This window comes from Hemiscyllium ocellatum, chromosome 3, assembly GCF_020745735.1.
Source record: "Hemiscyllium ocellatum isolate sHemOce1 chromosome 3, sHemOce1.pat.X.cur, whole genome shotgun sequence".
Taxonomy (NCBI): Eukaryota; Metazoa; Chordata; class Chondrichthyes; order Orectolobiformes; family Hemiscylliidae; genus Hemiscyllium; species Hemiscyllium ocellatum.
The window spans coordinates 103,798,933-103,823,677 of NC_083403.1; the positions used below are offsets into that span (position 1 = coordinate 103,798,933).

Genomic DNA, 24,745 nt, shown 5'->3' on the forward strand with positions numbered 1-24,745 from the left:
GTAGGCAGAGAATTAAGACAAAACCAAAGTGCTTATCGAGACTCTCTTCTCCAAAATGGAACTGAATAAGTACTGGAAAAGGAAAATACAAACCGAACATGGCTTTATGCCTGGAAAAGCATGTCTCACAAACTTGATTGAGTTTTTTTTGAAGAAACAACGAAGAGGACTGACTAGGGCAGAGCGGTAGCTGTTATCTACATGACTTCAGTAAGATGTTCGACAAGGTTCCCCATGGGAGATTGGTGAACAAGGTTAGATCTCATAGAATACAGAGAGAACTTGCCACTTGGATACAGAACTGACTCAAAGGTAGAAGATAAAGGGTGGTGGTGGAGGGTTGTTTTTCAGACTGGAGGCCTGTGACCTGTGGAGTGCCACAAGGATCGGTGCTGGGTCCACTACTTTTCATCATTTATTTCAATGATCTGGATGTGAGCGTAAGAAGGTATAGTTAGTAAGTTTGCAGATGACACCAAAATTGTTGGTGTAGTGGACAGCAAAGAGGGTTACTTCAGGTTACAACATGATCTGGACCAGATGGGCCAATGGGCTGAGAAGTGGCAGGAGAAGTTTAATTTAGATAAATGTGAGGTGCTGCATTTTGGGAAAGCAAACCTTAGCAGGACATATACACTTAACGGTAAGGTCCTAGGGAGTGTTGCTGAACAAAGAGATCTTGAAGCGCAGGTTCATAAAGTGGAGTCGCACGTAGATAATGAATGCAGCGTTTGGTATGCTTTCCTTTATTGGTCAGAGTATGTAGTACAGGAGTTAGGTGGTCATGTTGCGGCTGTACAGGACATTGGTTAAGTCAGCGTTGGAATATTACGTGCAATTCTGGTCTCCTTCCTATCGGAAAGACGTTGTGAAACTTGAAAGGGTTCAGAAAAGATTTACAAGGATGTTGCCAGGGTTGGCTGATTTGAGCTATAGGGAGAAGTTGAATAGGCTGGGGCTGTTTTCCCTTGAGCGTTGGAGGCTAAGGGGTGATCTTATACAGGTTTATAAAATCATGAGGGACATGGATAGGATAACTTTTTCACTTAGAGGGTGGTACACGTATGAATGAGCTGCCAAACTTGGTGGTGGAGGCTAGTACAATTGCAACATTTAAAAGGCATCTGGATGGGTATATGAATAGGGAGGGTTTGGAGGGATATGGACCGGGTGCTGGCAGGTGGGACTAGATTGGGTTGGGATGTTTGGTCAGCATGGATGAGTTGGACCAAAGGGTCTGTTTCCGTGCTGTACATCTCTACGACTCTACAACTCTTATAGTGAATAGCAAAGGTAGAAACAAAACAAAACCTTGTCAGAAGTGAGGAAGGACAGCGTGAACAGTTTCCATTTGAGAGATAAGTGACTGTGTAGCTGAAGTATGGCAGGAACTTTTTTTTGGAACAGAGATTGAAGACTTTCCAGGGCGCCTTGAAACATTTTGGCATGGGAATGAACAGGGCACATTATAAACATGGGAGTTATTTTAAAGAGTACTAACATTATGAGAATAGGACAAGTAGACCACTCAACCATTCAAGCCTGCTCTAATATTCAGAAAGATGACTGATTTGTTTGTTTTGAATCTAACACTTCCATCTACCTCCAATAACTTTTGATATCTTTGTATAACAAGAAACGTCCAATCAACACTTAATACATTATAAATACTGCATACAGAGCTCTCCTTGGAGTGGAAGGTGGGATTCAGTTAGGTAGCACAAATCAGTAGCTATTAGGTAATCATAGCATGCTACCCCATCCCACCACACTTTCAATTTTTAATTACTAAAACTGACATTCACACCAGGTTTTTCACAATGGGATACACCCACAGGGATCAGTGGAAGTTTCCTAATCTGCTCTGTATCTAACGTTATGCTCCTTCTCAACCTTTCCCCTTGCCTGAGATATGGTGACTCTCAGGTTAAACTCATCAATAGGCACACCTGAATTCACACTTTAAAGTAATTAAAGTCTGCATGTTGTCACAACCACAGTGCAATTCGCATCAATGCTCTTAAAGGGAGGTAGGAAAAGGAATTGGGATTTATGCTGCTGGGTTCAGATGAAGAGTGGGTGTATGGAGGGTCTGACAGACCATAAACAACAGGACTCAGGTCCAAATGCCTCTTCCTGTGGTAAATGCTAAGCAAGACTCTGTCTTACCTCCTGGAGATGTGTAGGATAATGAGACAAAGAGGATCACATTGTCCTGAAGCTTTGGGACACATCAAGCCACGAAACCACTAATTGCAGTGCGATAATCCCAATATTTTCAGATTTTAAGTCCACCAGTGGGCACCATGTTTGGCCACACAAAAAATATCCTGTCGTCCCCTGCCCCGTTCCTGAGTAAACAACTGGCCCCAAATTAGGGAACCCCCCCCCAGGTAACCATCAACACCACACACTTGTCCCTGATCCAGGCAGCTCTGCTCATGAGATGGTGATGCTGTTCTTTATGTTTGAGGGCTGGAGGTATTAGTATTCCAGACCTACTTTGTTCTTTGGGAGATATGTGTGGAAAGTTCATTACACAAGGGGTGGTGGATGCCTGGAACTTGTTGCCAGTGGAGGTGGTAGAGACAGGCACGATAGCATCTTTTAAAATGTATCCAGACAGATACATGAACGGGCAGGGAGCAGAGGGATACGGATCTTTGGAAAATAGGCGACAGGTTTAGATAGATGATCTGGATTGGCGCAAGCTTGGAGGCCGAAGGTCCTGTCTCGTGCTGTAATTTTCTTTGTTCTATACTCATCATCATGGGCACAGTGCAAGAAGTTAGTGTTAAAGATTTCCCTCCATTGTTATCCGAGAAAATTCATTGTTAAATTCTATCACTTTACCAGTGATTCTTCATCAGCAAGGGTGTGACAGTTTTTCCAGGCAGGAAGGATTATGGAGTAATCAGACCAATCAGGATCTTACTGAATGGTGGAGCTGGCTCAAGGGATCGACTCAGTCTGTAAATTTGCAGGAAGCAAAGGGATGCTAACCACCTTTTGAAAAATTACATTCGTAAAAATTGAATCAATTTATATGCTTTTTAGAATTAATTAGACCATCTGCCCCAAAACACAAATCTTTACAGTGCTTAACAGTAATCATTTCAGTGCCATCTGTTCCAAGCATTAGACTTCACTTTTTAAATCTGTTTAAAAGTGAGATCTGCAGGTTGACAATCAATCAAACCCAAAAAGTAGAGACAGTAAACTTTCAGATTTTACTCCACGAAAAAGGAAATGAAACTGTACACTGATAAGAGTTTTCTTTAGAGTGCTGACTGCTGAGCAATAAGTGACTCATTCACAGGCAAATTAAGATTGGATTGTCATTTTTAGGACAATTACGATAAATTATTCAGAGAAAGTTGTTAAAATTATTCACAGAGAATGGATTCATTTTGTAATAAAAGTCACGAAAAAACAAGCTTTTTGGCAAAAACAGATTAACAGCAATTTTATAACCTACCAATGGAAAGTTCATCTTACAGTACTTAGACATTTTTATAACAGGAAACATAGTACCATAACAATCTTCGGGTCTAAGAAATGGATCCAACAATAAAATCTGCAAATCAACTCAAAGCATTTTGAGGGGAATCAACTTTAAAGGTTGGTGCTTATGATATCTGCCAGTGTTCAAGCATTAATGTCATAAATGCTGTGATTAATTATCCTGCTTGAATTAAATCAATCTCAGTTTACAATCCAAAATAATAAAGCAAATAATTCACAAAACTTATTCAAGAGGGTGAGAAGAGTAGGATGTCACAGCCTCAGTCAGGAACAAATTAGGGCTGAATTTACAGGAATTATCCTTTAGTGAATCTTTGCCGTACATATGGTGGCCCAGATTCCACTATGTGGAGTTTGCACATTCTCATTGTCTGCGTGGGTTCCCTCTGGGTGCTCTGGCTTTCTCCCACAGTTCAAAGGTGTGCAGGGAGGTGAATTTGCCATGGTAAATTGCCCGTAGTGTTCTGGGATGTGTAGGTTAGGAGCATTAGTCAGGGGAAATGTAGTCAGGGTAGGGGAATGGGTCTGGGTGGGATATACCTTGAGGGTCGGTATGGACTTGTTGGGCTAAATAACCTGTTTCCACACAGTAGGGATTCTATGGGAATATTCATAATTGCCTTGTAATTTGCAAGGAACAGTTATAAATGAAGTGCATGAAAATTTTTTAAAAACTTTACAACTGTCAAGCATTTCCAGCTTCTCCCATCAGGAAAGTGTCAAATCAGGATGCACATCACCTTGATTCATTATCCAGTTTCATTAAGCTGCAGGTCCGAGGACTTAGACTAGACTTAAATGATCAGTACTGTCACAACTTGCGCGGTGACACCAAAAACATATTTCATTAAACTGCTAAGCCAACATTATAGTCAGTTTAGATGCAACTATGATAGCACACTGCCTTCTACTTTCAAGATCATAGTTTTTAATTGTTTTTCACTCTTATTCAACTTCCTCTGCATCAATCTTTTATCATCCGCTTGGCTGGATCATCTAGCTTCTGCCACGTATTTTTTTTAATTCGCTGATGGGACGTGGGCACCACCGGCTAGCCAGCATTTATTTCCTGTACCATGATGTGGTATTGTTGAGCTGCTTTCTTGAAATGTAGCAGTCCACGTGCTGTCTGTAGATCCACTGAGGGAGAGAATTACAGGATTTTGACCCATCAACAGTGAAGGAATGATGATATATTTCCAACTCAGGATGGGGAGTGGTTTGAAAGGGAACTTGCAGGTGATGGTGGCCCCAGATGTGCGTTGCCCTTGTCCTTCTAGATAGAAGTTGATATGGGTTTGGAAGGTACTGAATAAGATCTTGGGCAAATTTCTGCAGTGTATTTTGTAGATCGTACACAGTGCTGCTCCTAAGCATCAGTAGTGGAGGGATGGGACACTTGCAGATATGGTGCCAATCAAACAGGCTGCTTTGTCCCAGATGGTGTCATGCTTCTTGAGTGCTCTTGGAGCTTCAATCATCTAGGCAGTTGGGGAGTAGTCCATCAGATTCCTGACTTATACCTTGTAGACTGCGGGCAGACTTAGGGGAGTACTGCAATATTGAGGGCAGCACGGTGGCTCAGTGGGTAGTACTGCTACCTCTCAGAGCCAGGAAGAGAGGTTTGATTCCAAGCTCAGGTGACTGTCCATGCAGAGCTTACACGCTCTCTCCATGTCTGTGTGGGTTCCTGCCGGGTGATCCGGTTCCTCCTACAGTCCAAAGATGTGCAAGTTAGCTGAATTGGTGTGTTAAATTGCCCATAGTGTTCTGGGGTGTGTAAGTTAGGTGCATTAGCCATGGGAACTTCATAGATACCAAGATGGATCTAGGTGGAATGCTCTTCGGTGGACTTGTTGGGCAGAATGGCCTCTTTCCACACTGTAGGGATTGTATGAGAATTCTTAGCCGCTAACCTGCTCTTGTAGCACCAGTTTATATGGTAGGTCCAGTTGAGCTTTTGGGCAATGGTGACTCCTAGAATGTTAAGTGATGCTACTACCATTGAATGTCAAAGGATGGTGTTTAGATGGTCTACTATTGGAGGTGATCATTGTTTGGAATTTGTGTGACATGAATGTTACTTGCCATTTGTGATTAAAGTTTGGATTTCCAGCTATAAAAATTTAAAGAGTTTGTCAATACATATTCTGTTCAGCCAACACTATTTTCACATTAATTTGCATTTATGTATTATAAATTATCCACAGCTGCTCTTGGCTTCCAAGTCACCATGCACGCACTTTCTTGATCACGGTATTAAAATATACAAAGAGTCACAGAATCCCTCCAGGGCAGAAAGAGGTCATTCAGCTTGTTGAGTCTGCACTGGCTTTCTGAACAGGAGCATCCCACACAGATCTCAGGAGACCTAGAGTAAATGTGGAGAAGATATTTCTGCTAGCTGGAGAGACTAGAACCCAACAGCACAGCCTTGGCGTGAAGGTAAAACCCTTTACAACTGAAACAAGAAGGAATTTCTTCAGCCAGAGGGTGATTAAATCAGTGGAACTCATTGTTGCAGAGGTTATAGAGGCCAAGTCATTTAGTGTATTTAAGACAGAGATAGATAAGTCCTTAATTAGTATGGGGATCAAGTGTTACAGGGAGAAGGCAGGAGAATGAGTTTGAGAAACATATCAGTCATGATCAAATGGCAGAGCAGATTCTAAAGGAACAAATGACGTAATGCTGCTACTATTTATTATGGTGTTACGGTTAAGATCATTGAACCCTGAAACACTTACTCCTTCTCTCCACAGATGTTGCCTGCTGTGCTGAGTATTTCCATCATTTTTGTTTCTGATCAACTCCATTCTCCTATATTCAATGGAATACAAATCGAGTCCCTACAAATTGTCTTAATTAATCCTCGAAACCCAGGTTATCATTCTGATGAAGCTGCAAAGAAGCACTCCAAGGGAACACCATGTCTAAGACAATTCTTCATCGTATTGTTATGTATTGTAATTACTGACATGCAATCTCTAAACCCGTGAACCGGAATGCTCCATTGTGTTAAAATGTTTGTACACTCCTATATTATGAAAATTCCCGAAGCTTTGTAATTAAACAGCCAACTTATTGCATTAACAAATGATAATATTCCTCTGTATTCCTAACACAAAGACAATTTTTTTTCATTTATAATTACCTCTTACTCTCCTGATTTCATAGTAACTATTCTCCAAATGTAACATATTAGAGCTATATTTAAATACATATCCCAAATTTCCAATCAACCTGTTCAGAGGTGTTATTACACATCTCTACAGTTGGGACTTGAACCTGTGGCTCAGAGGGACACTACCACTGTACTACACAGGCCCTGTTGCAGTATGGGGCACACACTTTGTGCATTATTTGATAGATCTGCCATCCAAGATACAGTGCAATTAATTGCCTAAATCTCATGTCCTTATAGCAGGACCTATTCAAGACCTGAAAACTGCTTCCTCAAATAAGTACTCTTGCCCCAGAACTTGTGTGCTAAATCACCCACACATCCAATTCTTAACTACATATATTTGAACTTGAAGCGGTAATGGATAGCTTAAAGATCAATATACTTTATTTAATAGGAGGAATCACCACACATACATCATTTATATTCTGCTCTCATCCATTGATCCTGCTGCAATGAAGCAAGTTCCAAGTTAATGAATTCACTAACCTTTACACAAATGGTTCCGCAGAGATAGTTATTATAATGTGTTACAATTGAACTCCATATTAATTCACCATCTCCTCTGTGAAATCAAAATCACCTTTTGGTCTCTCCATTATTCCAAAATAACATAATTCTACATCCAACTTTTATTAACTAAAGTACTGACATCCGTGCTGTTGGTGTAAAGATCTGTATTCGGATCTTCACACAAACACAGCAAAATGGATCTAGAATGTATCTATTGCTGTACACCCATCCTACTGTCATGGTTCAATCCTCTTTCCACATTAACCGCAATGGATAGAAGTTCATAAACACCTTTACTTCATTTTTCAAGCAAATCTGTGTGCCATTTTGGAATACAATTACAGAAAAGCCACATAAAAGTGAACTGAGGCGAAAAGACAGCTAAAACTTGAACTTCCACAACTATTTTCAATCCCCGGTTACAGTATTTAATTATTAATCACATTTAATCAATGCAAATTAAAAATTTCTTCACATAACAAAGGTAGTTCCTCAAACAAAAACAGGATACTATTAAGGTATTATTGAATTTGGTACAGCTATCAAGAGTATCCAACAACAAAAAAAAAGGCTCGTCGTCCTGGAGATTAAACTTCAAGCTTTAATGCAATTTATTAGAAAATTACCAGCTCTTTTGTTAAGAAGTTACTTGATTTCATAAAATTTATACCATACCTCAACAATTAATTCCAAGTCTGTCCATACCTTCAATACTACTCCAACTGGAAGGCTCACTAGCACTTCTGACACGGTGGCAAAGTGGTTAGCACTGCTGCCTCACAGCGCCTGAGACCCGGGTTCAATTCCCGACTCAGGCGACTGACTGTGTGGAGTTTGCACGTTTTCCCCGTGTCTGCGTGGGTTTCCTCCGGGTGCTCCGGTTTCCTCCCACAGTCCAAAGATGTGCAGGTTAGGTGAATTGGCCATGCTAAATTGCCCGTAGTGTTAGGTAAGGGGCAAATGTAAGGGTATGGGTGAGTTGCACTTCGGCAGGTCGGTGTGGACTTGTTGGGCCGAAGGGCCTGCTTCCACACTGTAAGTAATCTAATCTAAAAAAAAATTGTCTGATTAGAGGCCACAGCTCACACAAGCAGTAACCATCCCTTCCCTCGTTCTTTGATGAAGGAATAAACAGCATAAACAAAGGAGAACCAGTTGATGTAATAGAGTTGGATTGTCAAAAGGTGTTCGATATGGCACAGCATATAATCCTACTTGATAAGAGCCCATGGTACTGAAGGCAGTACTCCGTCATGGCTAGAAAATTGAATAAATGATAAAAGACACATTTAAGATAAGGGGGGGTATTTTCAGCGTGTCAAATGTAACTCCTGGGGTGCCACAAAGACCATTGTTTGGGCCACAATTATTTATACTATGTATTTGCAATTTGGATGAAGTTGAGAAATGCACTTGTGCCAAGATTGTCGATGATAAAAATAGGTTGGAAGGCCAGTGGTGAAGACGATAGGGTGTCTCCAAAGGCAGTTAAGTTAATGGGCAAAAACTTGCCCGATGGAAAACAATGCGAAAATGGGAGTGTTATACACTTTGGCAGGAAGAATACAGGAGCTGAAATATTATATAAATAGAAAACATATTTGCAGAAAGCTGCAGCACAGAGGGATTTGAGGGTCATCATGCATAAATCACAAAAGCTAGGATCAAGTTCAGCAGGTAACAGGGAAGGCAAATGGAATGTTGGTAATTATTTCCAAGGGAATGGAGAATAAAAACAGGGAAGTCTTGCTAAAAAACAATACAAGGCACTAGCTAGACCACATTTAAAATATTTTGAATTCTTTTGGTCCCCTTATAGTTAGGAAAAAATGTACAGCCACTGCAGGCCACTTAGGAAAGGTTCACTAGTTTGATCATAAGCATGGAGGGATTTTATGAGGAGGGTTGAGTAGGTTGGACATCTATTCATTGGAGTTTAGAAAAATCAGAGATGAACCTATTGAAAGACAAGATTTAAGGTGGCCTAACAGAGTAGATGCTGGGTAGTTGTTTCCCATTGTGGAGTCTAGGACCAGAGTCCTTAAACTCAAAGTATGGGGTGACATACTTAAACAGAAATGAGGAGGAATTTCTTTTCAGACAGTAGTGACTGTGTGGAATTCTTTACAGGAGAGGACTGTCGAGGCTGTCATTAATATATTCATGGCTGAGACAGACTTAAAATAAACCATGGAATTGAGGGTTATGGAGAAAAGATAGGATTGTGAAGTTGAGAAATATCAGATCTGCCATATTCTCGTTGAATGGTAGAGCAGACTTGATGGGTTGAATGGCTACTTCTGTTCCTAGTCTTATGGCCTTCAGGTTTCTATTTTGTTTTAGAAATCAGGAACTTAAAAAAAATCAGTGAGGTTCATTTCTATTTGAAGCTTTGTCATTCAATCATGACTCAATATCAATGAACAGAATAGATAACACAAAGTTAGAGGATTCTGTAATCTATCTCCTGTTCATTTTTGCTTTTGATAGCACAAGTTACCTCAACTCAAATTAATAGGTAATCCAAACTAAAACAGTTCACAGATATCAAAAATGTACCATGACATCTCAAACTATTTCTGGTGCATACTCCAAAGGAGAATGGATTTCTCATTCACTTAATGCCTAATCAGATGTCTTGTATGCATGTTGGTTTATTTTGTAGGAAGAACAATCTTAGCTGCAGAAACTTAACACTTGCAGAGAACAAAGAGGAAATAATGTATAATATTTATAGAAAAGTCAAGATCCAAAGTGTATGAAGTCTCTTAATTAACATCAAACATTAAATAGTGAAAATTAATCAGATACTGAAGTATATGCGCATCCAAGAAATATTGTTGTTATGGTACAGCACACATTCAATGCATTTCATTTCTGTTCTTTCTCTGCCAGTAGTTCTGCTAGCTTTCCTCAGTTACTAACCAACTATGTTGCATGTGGTTTAACTGGTGACATTGATTATATTTGTGTAAGATGAAAACTGGCAAAGAAACGACACTAACTCGCAACAGATCAAAAATCAAGTGCCCAACTTATCATGTAAAAAAGACCCCTTTTTCCACACATAAAACAATGTCCAGATTGCTCACATCATCTGTCCATAGGACGGTCATCATATCATACTGGTCCAGCAAGCTACATAGAAAAATCTCAACAAAAATTCCAACACTGGGTATTCTTGTATGATTACTTTAAGTCATCAATTGTTCTTATGACAGATCCATACGTACCAGCTTTACAATAAGACAACAAACTTTTGAGCAAGACACAATTTGAATTTTGAAAACTATTTTAATTTTGAAAACTATTTTAATTGTTTAGCAGATCCACCTCCTGATGACCCAACTTCCTTCCTGGCTCCCACATTAGATCAATCAACTTGCATACTAAGTGTACTTAGAATCCGCCACCATCACTCCCCCCTCAATAATTAACAACATATTTATGCTTACAAGTTGATCACCTGTTTTCAACCTCTCTCTCCTCTCAAAAGTCTTCAAATTCTCGATCATCTCCCAAGTGCACATCCATCTTTCCTGGCATTCTATATTTGAATGCTCTCAATGAGATTTCTGCTCTTCCTACAGATTCAAAGCCCTCAAAACCATGAGCAACGAATTGATAACTTGCATTAAAGATAGTTTCCAAGGGCCATGTCACAGCAAACAAGGGAGCATGCTATCTTGGATCTGGAAATGGGTAAAAAGCAGACTTTATAAACGACCTTAGAATAAAAGACTGCCTACAAAATAGCAATTATAACATGGTGAACTTAGTAGTCAGTTTGAGAATGACAAACTTGTGCTGGAAACAACTGTGTGTAACTTACAGTCACAGAGCACAGAAACAGACCCTTTGATTCAACGAATTCACCCTGTCCGGACATCCCAATCTGACCTAACCCCTTTTCCCCATATCCCTCTAAACCCTTCCTATTCATATACCCATCCAGATGCCTTTTAGATATTATGATTGTATCTACCTCCACCCCTCTGGCAGCTTGTTCCCACACATGCACCAACCTCAGCATGTAAAAGTTACTCCTCACGTCCTTTTTAAATCTTGCCCCTATCACTTTAAACCTACACCCTCTAGTTCCATTGTAGGAAAAAGACCTAGGCTCTTCATCTTATCCATGTTACTCATGATTTTATAAACCTCTATAAGGTCACCCCTCAGCCTCAGACACTCCAGGGAAAAGAGCCCCAGCCTATTTAGCCTCTCCCTATAAATCAAACCCTCTAGTCCCAGCAACATCCTTAATTCTTTTCTGCACCCTCTCCCAAATTTAACAACGTCCATCCAATGGAAGGGCGACCAGAGTTGTATACAGTATTCTAAAAGTAACCTCACCAATGTCTTGCGTAGCCGCAACTCCTAAACTCAACATTTTGACCAACGAAGGCAAGTATGCCAAGCAACTTCACCACTCTGTCTACCTGTGACTGTACTTTCAAGGAACTATGCACATGTACCCCTAGGTTTCTTCATTTCGCAACACTGCCCACAGCCCTACCATTCACCATGTAAGACCTGTCCTGGTTTGCCTTACCAAAATGCAACAGCTCACATGTATCTAAATTTAATCCACCTTAAATAGAAGCATTTACAATAAATTAGGATGGAGTTAGGTAACGTGAACTGCTCAGACAGATTAGCAGGAATGTCACTAAGCAAGCATTAGCAGACATTTAAGGAGATAACTCATGACTCTCACAAACAATATGACGCAACATTCAAAGAGAAGGCAATATTAACCATGGCAAGTTAAGGTGAGTATTAAGGTGAAAGAAAATGCTTATAAGCGGGCAGGTAATAGTCTCTCAGTTTGGAATAAATTCAGAATTCAGCAAAGGAGGATTAACCCCTTACCTGACAAAGACGAGGTAACTTGTCTTCACCCAAGTTAATCAGAGTGCGACGAGTAAACTCGTCCAAAACACAATTTCAAAAACAGCCACAGGCGAGTTGATACGTCAATTCTTGGCATTTCTGGGCCCTTCTCAGCTAGAAACGAGTATACTCGGTGACTCATACGTCTGGTAGCTGTGTCCCTTCCGCCTCAGGCATTGCAAGAAGCGTTGACGCACCACTTTTGGGCACACACTGTCGTTCAGTTTTTTCTGTTTTTTTTTACAAATTACGCCCAGATGTCAGGCTCAGAAGATGACAATGAGTATGAACCTTCCATTAGAAGCTTGGATACATCAGATGGGAGTGCAAGCTCGTCTGATAATGGCTATTCTCTCTCAAGCGAGGAGGAGGATGGACGAATTTGGTGTCCGACACGTGGTGTCGGAAGAATGCACGCTTCCTCCACCACCACACTTCCCATTCACTGGAAATCCTGGAATATCAATTGATCAAGACACAGCTGATATGACTCCTTTGGATTTTTTTAGTCTTTTATGTGACAGCAGAATTATTGATTGAGTTGTGGACAAAACTAATCGCTTTGCTGAACAAACTGGAGAAAGAGATTGAACAAAGGCAGAAATTTGTGTGTTTTTCACCTTGAAAATGCTTGGGGGTATTGTGAAAATGCCAGATCAAGAAATGAACTGGTCGAAAGATGAACTACTTGAAAGACCAATTTTATTTTGCCGAAAATGGTATCTTCAAAATAAAATTTCAAGTAAAATATTGGAAATAGATAAAAACAAAAAAGTTATTTCCATAATCAGCATTAAAAATAATATAAAAAAGCAATAAAAATATTTATCTGAAAATGAAACATTTTCTCCAAAAAAAAAGTCGCCAGGGAAGGGGTTAAAAAGATGTGCGAGATAAAATAAACTGTGAGGGCAAATTAGCAAAGAATGTAAAAAATATCAGTAAAAGCTCTTTTACATATCTAGAGAGGAAGAGGTCACAATGAACATAGGACCCTTAGAAAGGAATCTGGGGAGACGGTTATGGGGAACAAGGAAATGGCAGTGATATTAAATAGATTTTGTGGTGGAAAGTACTTTGAACATTTCATTCATACTAAAGAATACAGGGGAGAAATTAAGAACCATTACCATCATGAGAGAAGTAGTACTAGACAAACTAACAGGGCCAAAAGCTGATAAATCCCCAGGCCCTGACAGTTTGCATCTTAGGATCCTAAACTAGGTAGCCAAGAGGTAATGGGTCCATTAGTTGCAATTTTCCAAAAATCTTTGGACTCTGGAGATGTACCAGAGGATTGGAAACCTGCCAACGTGACAGCCCTAATCTAAAGGTGAAGGAGGCAAAACGGGTGTAACTATAAGCCAATCAGCTTAACATCTATTGTTGGAAAAGTATTGGAATCAATTATTAAAGCAACAATAGCAGAATCTTTGAAAAATCATGCAGAGTCAGCATGGCTTCATGAAAGAGAATATTGTGTCTACATGATTTATGAGTGTGTTTTGGGGTAAGTCTCAGAGTGGAGAGAGGGGGACAGCAGATGTGTTGTACTCAGACTTCCAGAAGGCACTGGATACGTTATAAGGTAACAGCCCCCGGTATTGGAGGTACTATATTGACATAGATAGTGAAGTGACTAATGAACAGGAAACAGCAAGTGGAGATAAGAGATTTTTTTTTAAAAAGTTGGCGACTCATGACTAGTTGGATTCCATACGTATCATTGTTGGGAGTGCAACTGTTTACAATTCATATTAATTACTTGGAGGAAGGAAGCGAATGGACTGTGGCCAAATTTGCGGACAACACAAAAATAGGTGGAAGGGCAGATTGAGAAAAGGATATAAACAGTTAACAGAGAGATAGCGATAGGTTAAGTGAACAAAAAGTTAGCAAATGAAATATAACGTGAGGGAAAATTTGAAATTGTTCATTCTGGGAGGTTTAAAAAAAAGTATTACCAATGGAGAAAAAACTGCAGAAAGCTACAAAGCGAAAGGGTACTTAATGTACAAAACACAGAAAGCTAGCACATAGGTGCAGCAGTAATCTGGAAGGCTCATGGAATGTTGGACAGTATTTCAGGGAGATTACAGTATAACAGTAGGGACATCTGACTGCAACTGTACAAGACACTGGTGAGACCACATCTGGAGTACTGAGCGCAGTTTTGGTCCCTTTAGTTAAGAAAAGGTGTTTCATTGGAGACAATACAGAGGCTTACTCAGATGATCTTTAGCATATCGAGATTGCCTTATGTGAAAGATTAAGTAGGTTGGGACTCTAGAGGTTAGATGAATGAGACGTACAGGATTCTTAAGGAGTCCGAAAGGGTAAATGTTGAGAGCATGTTTCCCCTCATGGGAGAGCTTAAGTTAGAAGGCATAGATTCAGAATTAAGGGATGTCAATTTATGACTGAGATGAGACAGAATTTCTTCTCGAGGGTTACATGTCTTCGGGACAACTTGCCACAGAAACCTGTGGGAGCTTGAGCCCTTGTGTGTATATTTAAGGTTGGGATAGATAGCTAGATTCTTGATCAGTAGGGGAAACCAAGGGTTATGAGGAAAAATCAAGAATGTTGAAGTGAGAAGTGTCGGATCAGTCACAATGCTATTGAATGGCAGAGGAGGTTCGAGGGGCTGAAGAGCCTAATCCTATTTCTTATGAGACTAAGGAATCAAATTTAAGAAGACCTGGTTTAAAAGAAAGTTATCCAAGAGAGAAGGGCCTTTATATGGGAAATGAAAAACAGCAATAGGAAGAAATAGATTGTACAAATTTAAGAGTAAGCAAACAAAGGCTGGAGGCGACAAAAACAAAGTGGCAAAAGTAAAGGCTCTGTATCTGAAAGTATGCAGCATTTGAGACAAAATAGATTAACTGATAAGGAAAACTCAACTAAATTAGAACAATCCGATAGCTATTATAGTGACATGGCTGGAAGATGTCTTGGAACTTGACCTCAAGTTGAGGAAACAGCAGAAAGATAGAGGGGTGGCTATGTAATTTAATGATGGTATTATCGCAGTCAAGATGGATAACCCAAGTTCAGGAAACCAGAATGTAGAAGCAGTTTGGGTAGAGACGAGAAATTACAAAGACAAGTTTTCGCAACACACAGCGAGAGCAAGCTCACTAATAGTAACCACAAAGATGATGGAGTATGAAGGAAGAAAAAAAAAGGCTTGTCAGAAAAGTATGGCAATAAATACAAGAATGTTTTAATTACAACTGGAAAAAAGGTCAAAGGTAGCCTAGGTGAGAAGTTTGTCTCAGGATGGTTTCTAAGAAAAGCACATTCTGCAATAAACCAGAAAGCAACTTACACTAGACCTGATATTGAATTAATTCGTGATCTCATTGTAAAGAGATCAGCCCCTGAAGCTTGCTCTGCTATTTAATAGGATCATGGCTGATCAGACATCCCTCATGTCCACATTGCTGCATTTTCCCCACAATCCTAGATTCCCCTACTGATCACAAGCAGCCTCAAATACAAATGTATACAAGGACTCTGTCCGCTGAGCTCTCCATGGCCAAGAGTTCCAAAGACTCAACTCTCGGAAGAAATTCTTCCTCATCTCAGTCTTAAATTGGCATCCTTTTACTCTGAGGAGGAAGTGAGGACTGCAGATACTGGAGATTAGAGTTGAGTATGTGGTGCTGGAAAGGCACAGCAGGTCAGGCAGCATCCGAGCATTTGGACATTTTGGGCAAAAGCCCTTCATCAGGAATAAGTCCCCTTTATTCTGAGGGTATGCCCTCGGACGTTAGACTCTCCTAAGGAAAAACACTCAGCATTTACCATTAGGCCCCTTAAGAATTCTATACGTTTCAATGAGATGATGTCTCATTCTTCTAAATTCCAGCAAGTCCTAAGCTGTTTAGCCTTCACTCAAAACAATCCCTCCATACCAGAAGCATCCTTGTGAAACTTCCCAGAATAACCTCCAATATTTTTCTTAAATAAAAGAGACCAAAACAGCTCACAGTACATCAGGTACAATCTGATTAGCATATTTGTAAAGTTGCAGCAAGATTGAAACTTTTATTAAAAGCACGATTACTGTTTTTGCTCCCACCAGAAACTCCATTCTTTTCCCTAACAGCTGTCTGACTGTTCACCATGTTACCTGTAAACCTGTCCTTTTAAACCCGAGGCAAGATTCCAATTACATAGCCATGCCATCTTCCATCTTCATAACATTGTCTAAATGAGCTCACCTTCTGCTGAAAACCTCATGCCTTAGTTACCTTTGTACCTTGCCAACGTATCACAATCCTAGCTCTGAATGTAGAATGATTGAAAACTGTGGCCAGTGGGGTGTCTCTGGAATTCATTCCCTAAAATACACTATCTCTCTCCGCCATTAAGAGGTTTCTTCTTTGACTAAGCTTGTGGTCCCCATGTGGATAAGTATCAAGATTTGTTTAACAATGCTCCTGCTCTATATAAGTAGCCATTAATTGTTGTTGTAAGCACTTTATCAACATTTCAACAAGACAATTGTTTCCAGAATCCTAGGTTCAATACCAAGTCAGAGGAACTCAAGAGGGAACAGACAACAGGAAAGCAGTGGGGATATGTTAAAGATACTGAAAGTACTATCTTCCAGAAGAATTATTTCCACATACTGAATTGATAGGTAATTCTAGAATTCATATTTAAAGACAATGAATGTTGAAGTGCCAAAGCCATAGAATATCTGGCTAAGTAAATTATATTTCATGCATAACAGGGTACACAAACATCTTGGCTTTCCAATTGGTTTTACATTAATTTATACAAATAGAAAAGCTGGGAGTGTTTCATATCCTGCAGGTTCCTGAAAACAATGCAATAGGTATATTAATAGAACCAGCTGCATGAACAGTATCCCATGGTTACTCCCTGATAATACGTAAATGGCAGAGAGCTCACAAGATACACAAAACTAAGATCTCTAATTTGGGCCTGGCTCTATAATAATGGAGAAATGACTTTTTTCATCATTCTTTTCAACAGACTTGTCAATTTCTCCTAACACGTTTTCCTAAAACTAAAATGTTATGCTCAAGGCACAATGCAAATTGTTGAAAGGCAATCCCGAACTATAATATTAAGCATAATGACTTGTCATAGATATTCCAAATTCAGAAATTCCAAACAAGGCATGTAAATGACTACAATTTCACAACTAATAAACATATTTGAAAGTTTAAGAGGAAGGTGCATAATAATCAAAAACTCCTCAGGTTTTGGTTTGATACGTCATGTGGAATCCTCTGCAATATAACAAAAACATTAAGCTATTCAGAACTGCTTTACTTCGTTTGGAATGTTATTGCGTAACCTTTGGTTACTATGATTCATTGATAGCTAACAACACAAAACACCGAACAAAGATTGTTAAATTATTGATGTTTAAATCTGTAATGAGGCCAAAGGTAACTCTCCTCTTTGTGAACCCTTCAACTCAATATGAAACCTTGCTCCTATACAACCAATTTAAATCACTGCTCTTTAGAACTACTCAAGAAAGAACCAACATTCTAATAGATGCAAAATAATGCAGATCGATCCATACAAGCTGGATCACCAGGACTGGTGAGGGTAAAGGGTATTGCATGGAGAAGGCAGGGAAAAAGATTTCCCAACACCGCACAGATCATTCCACTCCCAATTCTTTCACAGAGCTATCCAGTTACATACACTCCCCGATCTTGAGCCACACCTCTGAAATCTCCTCCTACTCCCAATATTTATCTAGTTCCCACTAATAAATCTGTTCGTTCTTTATTTCCGGAGAGTGCATTCACATCATAACTGGCTGTCTCAAAAAAAACCTTCTGTCCGTCTGGTGCTCTTGTTGTCTATTATAAGTCTGTTCCCGCTAGTTACTGACAATCCTGACCAATTAACTGGCCATATTTCTTCAGTAACATTCCACATAATCAGACAGCACACAGGAAGTCCATTCGACCCATCGTGCCTGTCCTGGTTCTTGGAAAGAACTCAAATGAAGACACCCACTTGCTCTTTCTTCAAGGTCCTGCTAACTTGTAGCTACACACAACTTGCCCAATTCAGTTTAAGAATGCTACTGAAGACACCTTTCACACACACTTCCTCTGGAGCGATGATGCAAACCTCCTCTGATTTAAAGCGCCATCGTCGTTGGGGAAAAGCTGCAAAGATGAGGGTCTTTGAATAAAAATCACCACCACCCTCTTCTTCCCTTTTTGACAGGCGGCCATCTTACTGTATCCACCGCCCCCTGACTGTTGATCAAGGGGGGAGGTGGTCAGTAATCGAGGTTCCAAGCATGACGAGCGGCCTAGACTAGGGGCGTGTTATTTACCTGCAACTCGGCCCTGTCCACCTCCCACTGCGTCCTCTCTACCTCGAAGCGGGCCCACTCGTGCTGCAGGAAGTGCAGGATCCCCGGGATGTTGTACTGCGGCCTCTGAGCTTCCCCCTCGGGCCCCGGCGGCTGCTGCGCCGGCTGCAGGTTCCTGCTGCCAAGCCCGGGGCCTCCTCCTCCGCCGCCGCCGCTCAGCACCGAGTTATTGCCGAAGAACACCCCGGCTCCCGGGTGTTCGTCCATGGCCGGGGCCCAAAACCCTTCGTCCGTCCCCTCGGCCTCCACACCGGCGGCTGCGACCGCGGGTGGCAGTGACGCCGCCCCGGGTGCTCGCTGAGTCCACCGGCCCTGGATTGCCCTCTGGCCGCTCGGCGCGCGCGAGGGCGGCCGTTAAAATTTAAACCGCGCCGGGTGTTCCATGGCCGCGGCCAGCTCGAGCTGCTGCTGCTTGGTGGCGTTGATAATGTTAATAACGCTGCTGCTGCCGCCGCCGCCGCTGGCTCTCACTCCGCTGTCACCAACAGAAACCGCCCACTGACGGTTGGCCGCTCGCTCGCTCTCCGGCTCTGGCCCCGCCCACCGCGGAGACGCATGCGCGTTCGCCGCAACTGCCTGCCCCCCCCCGCCCCCTCTGCAGCCGTCCCTTTCTCACCTCCTCCAGTCGAGACCCCTCCCCTCTCCTCCCCGTCTCACACCCCATCCCAATCCCTCTCTCGCCCGCCCTCCCTCCTCAGACCCCACCCCACTCCACTCCTCGGGGGGGGGATTCAAAGTTTTTGAGGAAGGGTCGCCGGGCCAGAAACTAAACTCTGATTTCTCTGCAGCCAAGACCTGCTGAGCTTCTCCAGCAACGTCTGGTTTTGTTTTATGATTTACAGCATCTGCAGTTCTTTTGCTCTGTGGTTGACAAGTTGTGAAGGTGGGTCCCCGGTTTACTCTACATTTTCTTCACCCGTGCTGAATTTTCCCCCAGCAATGTCTGGTTTTTACCACCGTTCTTGACGGCCCGTCCTTTGCCAAAGCCCCCTTTGGACAGAACATGACCCTGCCTGCGCATGCGCCGACAGGTTCTTTTTCAAGTTAGCCGCTCGTGCCGCAACGTCATGACGTCCCCAACCGTCATCCAGGGCCCACCCCCACCCGCCGCGCTTTTTGATTTCAAACGCGGGGCCGACCAGCTTTGCGCCTGCGCTGGATTTCTAATTTCATGCCGATGCACCTGGAAGCGTCCCTGACGGGGCGGGCGCCGCGTTCTGAGCCACAATGCGCATGTGCAGACCTGCACCGTCTCAGTCCCGCCCATCCGGAAGGGTAGAGTGGGTTGCAGTGAAATCCAATGGAAGGTCTCTTGTCAGATGTGTTTGAGTCAAAAAGTGTAACGCTGGACTTGGCCAATAAAAGAACAACAATTTAAACTCGGAAGCCTGCTCTCCAACCTGGGCACCTGCTTGCTCAAGTTGGGTTAGGCCTGGGCCAATCAGTCCTTGATCTCATTACAGCTTTAGTTGAAACATGGAAAAAACGGCTGAATTCTAGAGGCCAGCCAACAGTGACAGTTTTTATTGTTATTATAGTCATACTGCACAGAACAGACCCTTTGATCCAACCAGTCAGTGCTGAACATAATTCCAAACTAAGCTAGTCCCACTTGCCTGCTCCTGGTGCATATCCCTCCAAATGTTTCCTATTCATGTATCTAGCTGAAAATGTGTTGCTGGTTAAAGCACAGCAGGTTAGGCAGCATCCAAGGAACAGGAAATTCGATGTTTCGGGCATAAGCCCCGTATCTATCCAAATGCTGTAATTGTACCCACATATACCACTTTCTCAGGAAGTTACTCCACACACGGGCCACTATGTATAAAAAAAGCCTAATTTCTTTCTTAGAACATAGAACATCACAGCACAGTACAGGTCCTTCGGCCCTCAATGTTGCACCGACCTGTCATACCAATCTGAAGCCCATCTAATCTACACTATTCCATGTACGTCCATATGCTTGTCCAATGATGACTTAAATGTACTTAAAGTTGGCGAATCCTTACCATTGCAGGCAAAGCATTCCCTACCCTTACTATTCACTGAGTAAAGAAACTACCTCTGACATCTGTCCTATATCTATCACCCCTCAATTTAAAGCTATGCCCCCTCGTTCTCGCCATCACCATACTTGGAAAAAGGCTCTCCCAGTCCACCCTATCTAATCCTCTGATTATCTTATATGTCTCTATTAAGTCACCTCTCAACCTTCTCTCTAACAAAAACAGCCTCAAGTCCCTTCAGTCTTTCCTCGTAAGACCTTCCCTCCTTTACATTTGACATAGTGTGGCATCGAGGAATCCCAGCAAAACTGGAGTAACTGGTTACTCCACAGTATTGGTTGGGGACACACTTGGCATGTAGCAAAAATGTTGTGGTTGTCGGAGGTCAGCCATCAGCCCCAGGACACCTCTGCAGCAGTTCCTCAGGGTAGTACCCTAGGCCCAACCATCTTCAGCTGCTTCATCAATGATCTTCCTTTATCATTATGTCAGAAGAAGGTAAGTTTGCCAATGGTTGCACAATGTTTTGCACCATTTGCGATTTCTCAGGTAGTCCATGTTCAAATACAACAAGATCTGGATGATATCCAGGCTTGACCTGATAAGTTAGGAGAAAGTGAGGACTGCAGATGCTGGAGTACCAGAGTTGAAAAATGTTGTGCTGGAAAAACACAGTAGGCAAGGCAGCATCCGAGCAGCAGGAGAATCGACGTTTCGGGCATAAGGCCTTCTTCAGGAATGACGAATGAAGAAGGGCTTATACCCGAAACGTTGATTCTCCTGCTCCTCGGATGCTGCCTGGCTTGCTGTGTTTTTCCAGCACCACATTTTTCAACTCTTGACCTGATAAGTGGCAAATAATTCAAGTGACAAGCAATGACCATTTACAGTAAGAGTAAATCTAATCACTATCCCTTGACATTCAATAGTGCTAGCATCACTAAACCTCCCACTATCAATTGGGGTTACCATCGACAAGAAACTCAACAGGATTTGCCATATAAACACTATGGCTACAAGAGCAAGTCAGATGGAAAGGAATACTGTAGTGAGTATCTCAGATACTGAGTCCCTAAAGCCCACCTACCAATAACAAGGAATAAGCCAGGAGTATGATGGCATGTTTCACACTTGCCTGGAAGACTGCAGCTTCAAGAATACTCAAGCTTAACACCATCAGGACAAAGCAGCCTACTTGATTGGTGTCACATCCATAAGCATCCACTCCCTCCACCACCGATGCTCAGTATCAGCAGTTTCTATGCTCTACAAGATGTACTGCAGGAACTTACCTAAGATCCATGGATAGCACCTTCCAATCCCATGACTCCTTCCATCTAGAAGGACAAGGGCAGCAGATACATGGGAACACCACCGACTACAAGCTTTCTTCAAAGCCAGTTACCATCCGGACTTAGAAATATGTAGCCATTCCTTCAATGTTGTTGGCTGAAACTCCTGGAACTCCTTCACCAAAAGACATTGTGGGTTTTCCTACAATACGTGGACTGCAGTAGTTCAAGAAGGCAGCTTGCTGCCATATTTTCAAGGGCAACTAGGCTTGGGCAATAAATGTCCATGTCCCTCAAGTAAATGTTCAAAAATTACAGGTAATAACAAACCTGTTATTTAAAACTTAATCCAATCGTTATCTCTCAACCAAAAACATGTTCTGATCTTTATCTCGGTAATGTTTATGCAACCTTGCTGTGCACAAAATTGCTGTTGGCTTCCTGCACTAAATCTTTCTTTATAACCTAAAAAGTACTTAAAGTCGTCATGTTTTACGGCATGGCAAAATACCCTTTGTCCTATTTTGGCAGCCATCAAGCACCAGTCCAATCCCATTTTTTAGGACTATCGTGTTCTGTACTAAGGCATTTTAGTTGCTCAACCAAATATTTCTCAAATGTTGTGCCACAATTTCAGGTATTTGCTCTCAATGTGAATATAAACTCAAATCCCCTCTAAATCTCCTGCCCCATACCTTATTTCTAAACTTCTTGGTTATTGGTCCCTCTAGGAGAAAGTGAGGACTGCAGATGCTGGAGATCAGAGCTGAAAATATGTTGCTGGAAAAGCGCAGCAGGTCAGGCAGCATCCAAAGAGCAGGAGAATCGACGTTTCGGGCATGAGCCCTTCTCCTGCTCTTTGGATGCTGTCTGACCTGCTGCGCTTTTCCAGCAACACATTTTCAGCTATTGGCCCATCTACTCAGGAGAGAAGTTTTTTCCTGTCTATGCCCCTCATAACCTATGAGGTCTCCCAACAGCCTTCTCTGCTCAAAGTAAAACAATCTCAGTCTATCTAGTTTCTCTTATAGCTGAGATACTCCAGCCCAGACAACATCCTGGTAAATCCTCTCTGCACCTCGTGCAATGAGATCCTTCCTCATGCAGTGAACAGATCTAATTAATGATTTACCCAGCTTCATCATCACCTCCTTGCTCTTGGATTCACTGCCTCAACAAAAAAAAACACAAGAATCTGTATGCCTTCTTATCCATCTTTATCTAATGATAATGCCCTGTTGCCTTCAAGAATCTATGTACAGATACTCTTAAGGTGTCTCTATTCCTCTGTACTTCCAAGAGTGCTACCATTCAAGTTACACTCCCATGCCTTGTTATTTGTCTCATAATGCATCACCTCACATTCATTCCAAGGTCCAGGACTACATATTGAGGGATGTGCTGCCGCCAAGGTGCGGTGGGGAAAGACCACCGTGTAAGGTATGCCAGCCGAAGAAGACCAGGGGGCCCACCCATTAATTGGGCTCCGTTGACGCCTCAGCTAAACATCTGGACATACAAATTATTAAGTCTGGTCTCTGTGTGTAGAGGTGCGGTGTATGCATGTGGATGCCATCGCCAATTGTACAAATATCAAAATATTTTTGATGAATAAAATATATTTTTGAAGTAAAAAAATCTGTTCTTATCAGAGCACAAGTCCATCAGAAAGTGGTCAGCATATAGTGTCCTTGAGACCCTTTGGGAAAAGGAGAGGGCGGATCCTGTCGAGCAGTTCCTTGGGCAGACTGTCAAAGCCATTTGGCAGAATGCCTCATTGCCAGAACTTTCCAACAAGCACCAAGACATGGCTTGGCTGGTGGTGAGAAGGGCTCTGCCTGTGAGATCCTTTATGCACGCCCGGACTCTCTGCCCCACCACACGCTGCCCTCGAAGCGGCTGTGGAGGGGACGAAACTGTCACACACCTCCTTCTGGAATGTGCCTATGCAAAGGAAGTCTGGAGAGGAATGCAGTGGTGTTTGTCGAGGGGTTTAATCCCGAGCAGCGCCGTGATGCAGGACTCCGTGCTCTGAGAAGAACATCAACTGTGCCTGTAGGATCATCAACTCGGTGAAAGACACTCTTTGGTCTGCCTGAAACCTGTTGATCTTCCAGCTGAAGGAGCTGACCCTGACTGAGTGTTGCAGACTGGCACATTCCAAGGTCCAGGTCTATGTGCTGAGGGACGTGCTGAAGCCTGGGGCAGCTGCTGCCAAGGCATGGTGGGGAAAGACCACTGTGTAAGGTCTGCCTGCTGAAGAAGAACAGGGGGCCCACCCAGTAATTGGGCTCCGCTGACGCCTCAGTTAAACATTTGGATGGTCAACACACAGACTTGTAGATATAAATGATTAAGTCTGATCTCTGTACGTAAAGAAATGCAATCTATAAATATGAATGGCATCACCAATTGTACAGATACCAAAATGTTGTTTTATGAATAAAGTATACTTTTGAAATAAACAAAAATTGCCTCACATTTTTCAGGACTAAATTTTATTTGCCACTGTTCAGCTCATCTGATTAGCTGTTTATGTTATCTTCATTTCTTCCTGCAACTAAGCCAATTTTGGATCCAATTTGTCAAATTGCCCTGAATCCCAAGGACTCTTTGCTTTATAATTTACCTTGCGAGACCTTGTCAAAAGAGTTATTGAAGTCTGTGTAGACTATATCAACTGTACTGCTCTCACTTACAAACCTAGCCAACTCCTCAAAAAAACTTAATCAACATAATCTGACCTTGACAAAAGCCATGTTGGAAAATCTTGACTCTCCAAGTAGATTAATTCTGTCCCTCAGAATGTTTTCCAATACTTAGACATATTGACCTGAAGTTTCCTGGTTAATCCCTACCACTCTTTTTGCAGAATGTACCATTATTGACTATAAAGCATTTTGAGGGTTCTTGTAGTCCTGAAAAAAATTACATAGATGCA

At 42.0% G+C, this 24,745-nt stretch overlaps 1 protein-coding gene across 1 annotated transcript in view; it reads right to left on the bottom strand.

The window, feature by feature from the left end:
* strn (striatin, calmodulin binding protein) overlaps positions 1–19,027 on the bottom strand; it is a 146,707-nt gene extending 127,680 nt beyond the window's left edge. Inside the window, exon 1 of the mRNA XM_060852478.1 lies at positions 18,468–19,027. Within this exon, the coding sequence (XP_060708461.1) occupies positions 18,468–18,713 (246 nt within the window). The 5' untranslated portion in view covers positions 18,714–19,027. The remainder of the gene's footprint in view (positions 1–18,467) is intronic.
* Positions 19,028–24,745: the final 5,718 nt, after the last annotated feature.